Source organism: Otolemur garnettii, unplaced genomic scaffold (genome assembly GCF_000181295.1).
Source record: "Otolemur garnettii isolate 467f Iridium unplaced genomic scaffold, OtoGar3 scaffold00043, whole genome shotgun sequence".
Taxonomy (NCBI): Eukaryota; Metazoa; Chordata; class Mammalia; order Primates; family Galagidae; genus Otolemur; species Otolemur garnettii.
Genome location: NW_003852438.1, coordinates 11,169,742 through 11,178,065, shown reverse-complemented (window position 1 = coordinate 11,178,065; position 8,324 = coordinate 11,169,742). Strand labels below are relative to the sequence as shown.

General features: G+C 47.6%; 1 protein-coding gene across 1 annotated transcript in view; it reads left to right on the top strand.

Moving 5' to 3' along the window:
- The first annotated feature begins 574 nt into the window (after positions 1-574).
- Positions 575-8,324, top strand: part of NACA (nascent polypeptide-associated complex alpha subunit) — a 16,932-nt gene continuing 9,182 nt past the window's right edge. Inside the window, exons 1-2 of the mRNA XM_012805507.1 lie at positions 575-832; positions 1,657-1,728. Of these exons, the coding sequence (XP_012660961.1) occupies positions 1,659-1,728 (70 nt within the window). The 5' untranslated portion in view covers positions 575-832; positions 1,657-1,658. The remainder of the gene's footprint in view (positions 833-1,656; positions 1,729-8,324) is intronic.

Sequence of the window (8,324 nt, the reverse complement as noted above, 5' to 3'; positions counted from 1 at the left end):
CACAACGCCCGGCTATTTTTTTGTTGCAGTTTGGCCAGGGCCGGGTTTGAACCCGCCACCCTCGGTATATGGGGCCGGTGCCCCACCCACTGAGCCACAGGCACCGCCCCCAAGCTAGTTTTTCTATTTTTAGTAGCGACAGGGTCTCTTGCTCAGGCTGTTCTTGGAACTCCTGAGCTCAAACGATCCACCCGCCTCGGCCCGCCAGAGTGCAGGGAGTACAGGCGTGAGTCACCACGCCGGAAAGCATGGATTCTAAAGACGAGCGCCTATGTTCTTTTTTTTCCTGGAGAGTAATCTCCAAGATCATTTCAGAATTTCAACATCGGCTTAACTCATGTATGCCAAAAATAAAATAGCTGAGGCTTAGCCTAGGTCACTTCCACCTTCCAATGCAGTGAATATTCTCCGTGACGTTCCCTATTATCTAATGCCTGATACTTTTCTGCATTATCTGTGAGGAGGATACCGGGAAGTCTTCATTACCGCTATCGCTGCTGGGCGGACCCGGAGACGCAGCTTGCCTCCGCACGGCCGCCCGCTGGAAGGGAGGGGTCGGCCGTCTCCGGCTGCGAGGTGCCGAACGGACAGCTCCTGCCAGGCCGCACAGTCCAGTTCGAAATTCTTACCCATATTTAGACTCGTGACCACCCCATCCCTGGGAACAGCCGGACAGGTCATTCATTAAAGGAAGTGGCTCCTGTCAGCTCCTGACCCGGAATCGGATCCCAGTCCCGCCCCCTCAGCGCCAGGCTTCCTTCTGCAACAGGCGCAGGTCACGCTCTCGCTCGCTCTCTTTCTGCCGCCATCTTGGTTCCGCGTTCCCTGCACAGTAAGTGTTTTCTGCGCTGCTACTCTCTATCCACAGCCATCCGCCTTTCTTTCGACCTAAGCCGCCCCGGGGATTGAGAGTTAAGGGGAGTTGGAGGTCTTATGGAGCTACAGGGTTCCTACTCGCCCCTAGGCCTCCGGCCAAAATGGGGTCTGCTGTTGGTGTCCTGGCAAAAGCAGGACAGAAGGGCTGCGGACCGGGGCCTGGAGAGGCGGGAGCAGTTACAATGTGGGGGCCGAAGCGGAGGGCGTCTGCTATTGTGAACGGTTTCACAAGATGCGGAGGAGGTTAAGGGGTCGCAACCTTAGAACCCCATCACCGTCCTTATTGTGACAAGCAAGTACTGGGACATAAGGCACTCTCTTTCCCTTCCTGGCTCCTGAAAGACGGCGGACGGTAATCAGCACATTTTAAAGTAGCTTTCAGAGCATTTTACTCTGAGGCCCCCACACAGTAGGTGTGAATGTTAGGAGTCCCCCGGGGCCGGGAGCCAGACCGAGATCCTCCCTGGGTTGATAATAGAGTGATGATTGCTGGCCTTGTGGGATTTGGAGTGTGGACAAAACGAATCCCTCACACTGGGGAGTCGCTCGCTGCCGAGTGCAGAGGCTCACTCGCAGAGTGATTCGCTTGATAGAGATCTGAGGGGTCACGTCATATTTCCCACCCAACCTTTCCACCAGGTTCTGTGGAAAGGGTTGTCTCCAAATAGCCTCTTGATTTTTTTCTAACAATCCTCCGCAGAGTTTTTAAGAATACTTAACTCTGGGTTGGGCAAGTGAATGCATCCTAGCCAATTCAGGCCTCCTTTTTATTCCCTTCAGACATGCCTGGTGAAGCCACAGAAACCGTCCCTGCTACGGAGCAGGAGTTGCCACAGCCTCAGGCTGAAACAGGTCGGTTCCCTTAGCCAGCCCTTTTTGCTTAGTTAACATTGAGGCTAAGGTCACTTGGTGAGTAAAGTGAAGAGAAGAAATACACTCTGCCTTTTGGAGTTAACTGTTGTAAAAATGATGGGGTTGCAGCTTACCAGTAAGGGTGGACTGTAAAATTATCCTGGAGGAACTTCTTTATGGGCATGGAATAAAAATTATTTTTAAGATTCATGGACATTTCATACTTCCCTTACCTGTTTTGTGTATTTTGCCTTCTGCCTCAAAAGAAGTTCTGCTGTGAAATCTCCACTTCATTTAGGAAAACTTAGCAGGGAAAGGGCTGAGTGATTCTTACCTTTTGAAAGTGGACGACACACAGACAGTCCAAGGAGACCTGAGCATTTGTGAAGTTCCAGCCAGCAAGTTGCATCAAGGTTTTAGATAGCAGAGCTTGGCATTGTGCCTTCATCACATGTCTGGATGAGATGTGTGCTGGTGGTAAATGTGCCCTTCTGGGCCTCAGAGTCCTCAGAAAAGTTGTTTCAGGGCTGATGTTGAGGTATTTCCAGTGTGCTGGAATAGCACCTGTATCATTGTCTAGAACCCAGGATTGAAGTAAATCCTTTGCTCTTAAACGTTGAAATTAATGGGAATAGAATATAGTGTCAGGGCAAGTTTTGAATTGTGATTAAAGCTCATCTTGGTAGGAAAGACAAAGTAGTGAAAAAGTTTTAAGGGGGATGGTCTTTCTGAGTCAGTAACATGGAGAATCCACCCCATCCTCACTTCCCTCCCCGCCCAAGACAGTATTTCACTTTAGTCCCAGGCCAGGGTGCCATGGCACTATGGCATCAGCCTAACTCACAGCAACTTAAGACTTCTGGATTCACATGATCCTCCTGCCTCAGCTTCTCTATTGGCTGAGGCTACAGGTGCCCTCATTTTCCTATTTTTAGTAGAAACGAGGTCTCTTTGCTCAGGCTGGTCTTGAACTCCTGAGCTCCTGATCCTCCCACCTCACTCTCCAGAGTGCTAGGATTGTAGCAAGAGCCTCACCTTTTTTTTTTTCCCAACAGTCTTTTAATGTTTATAAATATGCAAAACTAAATGATACTGTATTTTTTTCCTCACTTTTTTTAATGGTAAATTTTTTTTAATTACACTAGTTATTTAAAGCAATTACTGTCTCCTTTTGGAATTAAAATAGAACTGTTTATAGTTGAGGTTCTCCCTTCCCACCTGTCTGATTTTAGCAGCTGAAGGGATTAATACAGCTGCTGGAGAAAAGAAAGGAGGGGCCCTCCTAAACTAGGATTGAAGTACAAGAAATGTAAGGAAGGAAGAAAACTAAAGGGACTGATCTCTAAAGATGTTGTAATTTCGGTGCTAAACAAAATTTTACAGATGGTGTCGTCAAACAATTTACAAATAATGGAGATGAAAATTTATTTATTTGTTTTTGAGACAAGAGTCTCACTATGCCCTAGGTAGAGTGCTCTGGCATCACAGCTCACAGCAACCTCAAACTCTTGGGCTTAAGCGATTCTCTTGCCTCAGCTTCCCAAGTAGCTGGGACTACAGTTGCTGCCACAGCATGCACTATTTTTTGTTGTTGTGGGGTGTTAGGTTGCCGGTACCCTAACTACTGAGCTATGAGTGCCATGCCTAGACTAGAATTTAGATGAATTTGGAATCATTTGATTCAAGCTTCAAAACTAATGCCAATTATTTCTCAAGCAGTCCTTTAAGTAGTGCTGTTAAATGTATTGCTGAATATTCTGAGTTTGTATAGTATGTAGTTTATATTAAGGGAGTATCTGATAAATATTCAGGATTTTGTCTATAGCAATAATTAAATGGTCTGTTTGAATGAAGAAGCTAGTTCAGAAAATTGGCTATGGTGTCAGAGCATATAAGAAAAGGTATTAAATGTTTTAAATTCTAGTATATTTGAAAGTACTTATGTGTAATCATGAGATTTTGACCTACCAACTCTACAGGAAAAACCGGTTGAGCTGCTTGTCTTTTCTGTATCAGAATACTATAAAGATTTCAGAATTATTGTGGAGTGAATTGTAAATTTGGATGTTAAGGCTTTTTCCCCTCCTTAAACTCTTTAGTCACTGAGCTAATCGCTAATTCTGTGTTATCTACGGAATGACAGACATGGTGGGTTTTTTTCTTTTTGTTTGGGTTCTTTTTTGGAAACAGTCTCACTTTGTAATTCCCAGTAGAGTACTCTGACGTCATAGCTCACAGCAAGCTCAAACTCTTGGGCTCAAATGATTCTCTTGCCTCAGCCTCCCAAGTAGCTGGGACCATAGATACCTGCCCCACCACCCAGCTATTTTTAGAGATGGGGTCTCCCTCTAGCTTAGGCTGGTCTCGAACTTGTGAGCTCAGGCGATCCACCCACCTCAGCCTCCCTAAGTGCTGGGATTACAGGTGTGAGCCACCATGCCTGGCTCTCATGGTATTTTGTTCATCATTCAGAAAATTTTTATGCTGCCGTATACTGATCTGTTTTGACAGAATAAAATACCCTGATTATAGAGTTGGGAAATCCAATGTGACTTATTCTCTCCACTCAAATTCTTTGCTTCCAAAATAGAAGCACAGTCTGGTTTAACAAGTTGGGTTATAGTTTTATAAGTCCTTCCCTGCCCTTGTGACTACGCTCCCTCCCTGGAAGTTTGATTCATTTTGTATTAATGTGTGAAGAGCTAACATTACCTAGAAAGGTCTGTAGAGTCTGTTGAGTCCAACTCTTCTGTGGTTTTTGTTTTGTTGAATAAGTAAACTTTGGTGAAGTATAAAGAGGCTAAGTGACTTAATACATAATATTTAATGTTAAATTCTAAAGAGTTTTCAACTTTAGGGAAAACTTGTGCCTGGCACAATTCTAAAATTATATTCTAAGAGCCTCATTTTTCCTAACCTAGTGGAAACCTGAGAGTAAAAAAATTTGTTTTCTCTTATTCATCTCTGATTCCCCATCATTATCACTGCTCACTACCTTCCTTCGTCCAGTTTTCAGTATCTGTTTCGGCTAGTTTATGATCCTTGGGTGGAGAGAGTAACACAGCTGTTCTAGCTATGAGAAAGACTTGGGAATGAGGTTTATTTCAAGAAGCAAGGGTAGGGTGCAACTGGGAAAAAAAAATAGAAGGCATATTGTGTCCATCGCACCCTAGGGCCTGTGCTCCCCTTACAGAGATAGGCTTCTGTTAGACTGTTCTCCCCCTTCCTCGGTTGATTTGTTTTGGTAGAATATGGGGAGTAGAAGTATGGGAAATGAGGAGAGAGATTTCTTTTTACTTTACTGAAAAATGTTTGGGAAAGGTTGGTGTTGCCTGTCACCTTTGTCTAATCAAGTATGGTGACTTTCAGTCTCATTTAAAATTTCAGCGTTTCCTGTGAGGCATGTTGTACCAAGCTGGGCCAGATAACTCACTTTTTTTTCCCCTTCCCTTTATCTTCCTTTTCGCTTTTTTCCTCCAGCTGTGCTTCCTGTGTCCTCAGCCTTGAGTGTCACTGCTGCCTTAGCGCAGCCTCTACCTACTCTTCCCTCACCTTGTTCCCTGACCCCCCAACAAAGCCCTCTGGCAACTGCTGACCAGCCTCCCTCATTCCCTTCCCCCTCTGTTGTTGCTTCCACCCATTCTGAAATTCCTTTTCCCCAGTCATCCTGTGGAACAGCCCTGCCTTTGGGAAATGCCTCTGATACCCCAATTTTCCTACCACACCTTGTAGGACCTCCCATCTCCCCAGCTGCCTTAGCTCTGGCCTCTCCCATGATAGCTCCAACTCTAAAAGGGGCCCATTCCACTCCCTTGGCTCTGGTTGCCTTAGCTCCTCACTCAGTTCAAAAGAGTTCTGCTTTTCCACCTAATCCTCTTAGTTCACCTCCTTCAGTTACTGTAGCTGAGTCAGGGTCAGTGATATCTCCATCACCTCCCACTGTTCCCTCAGAACAGCCTTCTATTCACGTTCCCTCCCAGGTAGTCCCTAATCCAGAAGGTACCCCAAGTCCTCCGGGTAGAGTCAGTGTTGTTCCTTCCCACCTTGTAACACCTTTGGCGGCCTCTCAGTCTGGAGTAGCCTCCTGTCCTCAGATACCACCTACACCCACCACTACACTAGCCATTACTTCCCTTCAGGTCAAAGATAACCCCATTCCCTCAACTACTTCTCCACAAAACCCAGGAAGCCTCAACCTAAAGGAGCCTGTTGGTCTACCTGCAGCCTTATCTCTTTCAACCCAGTCAATGCCTGTAATGACCTCTTCTCAAAAGACTATGGCTCCCAGCATTCTCCCAGTTTCTGCTTCTTTGGGCTCTCGTCTTGCACCTTTACAACAGAGTTCCTTTGGTTCTCTTGTCCAACCTCTGGGTCAGACAAGTCCTAATCTGTCAGATCCTACGGTAAATACTGTTTCTGTAGCTCATTCTTCCAAGGGGCCCTCTTATCCTCAGAGATCTGTAGTCCCTCCCCTTCCTTCCAAAAGTGAGGTAGTTCCTGCTGCTGTGGCTACTTTTCCTCTGGCTCCATCTGTTGGCAAAGGCCATTCTACCATCACTAGCATAATCCCCCATAATTCTTCTGGTTCCTCAAACCTATCTCCTACAGCCTCTCTCATTCTCGAAAGCTCCCCTAACACTCATTCTTTGGTGGCCCAGATTCCTACTTCTCCAGAAAGTCCGGGCTTAAAAGAAACTCCTGTTTCTTATGTTGGAACCACCCCACTTGTGATAACTAACCCCTCTACAATGTCTACAGCATCTATTGAGGTAGCTGCTTGTGTCTCTCCAGTTTCATCAGGTCTCAAAGGTAGTAAAGAACAGACTTCCCCTACTACCTTGGTTGTGACAACTTTGGCACCCAAAGAGCTTCCTACTCAAGTAGCAACCACTCTAGGGACACCAGTTTCTCCTTTGCCAGACTCTGAAGACTTCAAAAAAGTCCCCACTTCAGTATTGGTAAAATTCCCAACTCAAAAAGATCTCCAGGCCATACCTGCCTCTTCTGTTGGAGCTTCCATTTCTCCAGCCCAAGCAGGACTCCCTACTAAGAAAGACCCTACTCTACTACCATTGACTGTGGCAGCACCTAAAAATTCCCCCTCTCCCCAAAATATATCATCTCTTGAAATGTCTCCGGAAGGTGCCTCAGCAAAGAACAACCTTGCAGGGCCTCTTCTTGTAGGTAAACTGGGCAGTCCTACTCCCTCTCCTCTAGGTGATAATTCCCCAGTCTCTGTAATCAATGCAAGCCCAGACCCCCATAGCCTCAAAAGTTCTCTCACCACCACAGTAGAGGCTGCATTTCCCTTAGAAAGTGCTGGCCTTGCTGGGGTAGCTCCTACAACTGTCAAAGGCACCTCAACTCTTTCAGCTACTTGCCCTTTTCTAGAAGGAACTGTCTCTTTACCTCCTAAAAATCACCCCATCAAGAAGAGTACTAACACTCCTGCTACTTTACCTTCAATTGCTACAGCCTCTGAAAGTTGCCCTATGGCTACAACTACTTTAGCACTGGCACCTGAGATTCCCAAATCTGTGCCTTCTCCTTCTCTTCCCCCAGCTGGGACTCCTTCAGGTGCATCCCTTAATTGTCCAGTTGAGGGGTCCTTTCTTCCAGTGACCAGTCTGTCTTTTCAAAGCCCTAAAGACTCACCAACCAAGAAAAATCCTCCCACTCCTACAATCCCCCAAGGAGTCCCTGCACTCTCAAGTGTGACTCTTCCCTCTCCCAAAGAGGGCCCAGCTATGCCTTCCTCTAAAAGTGCCCCCATTTCTCCAGCAGTAACTCCACTGTCCCCCACAGAGGTTTCAGGGGCCCCCACTATCCCAGCAGTGACTCCTCTCTCCCCTAAAGAGGTCACAGCAATCTCAGCATCCAAAGGAGGCCCTATTACCACATCCTCCAAAGGGGAGCCCACTCCCCCAGTGGTGACTCCTACCCCCAAAAAGTCCCCAGCAACTCCAGTACCCAAAGGAAGCCCAGCAACCCCATCCTCCAAAGCAGAGCTTACTGCCCCAGCAGTGACTCCTCCCTCCCCCAAAGAGGCCCCGGGATCCCCAGTACCCAAAGGAGACTCATCAGCTACTCCATCCTCCAAAGGGGAGCCCACTCCCCCAGTGGTGACTCCTGCCCCCAAAAAGGCCCCAACTCCAGCACCCAAGGGAGGCCTAGTGACCCCATCCTCCAAAGGGGAGCCCACTGCCGCAGCAGTGACTCCTCCCTCCCCCAAAGAGGCCCCAGCATCCCCAGTACCCAAAGGAGACTCATCAGCCACTCCATCCTCCAAAGGGGAGCCCAGTCCCCCAGTGGTGACTCCTCCCTCCCCCAAAAAGACTCCAGCAATACCAACACCCAAGGGAGGTTCAGCCACCCCATCCTCCAAAGGGGAACCCAGTTCCCAAGTGGTAACTCCTCCCTCACCCAAAAAGACCCCAGGACCCGAAAGAGGCCCAGCTACCCCATCCTCTAGAGAGGATCCCACTCCCCCAATGGTGACTCCTCCCTTTAAAAAAGCCCCAACACCCAAAGGAGCCCCAGCCACCCCATCCTCCAAAGGGGAGCCCATTCACCCAGCAGTGACTCCTCCCTCCCCC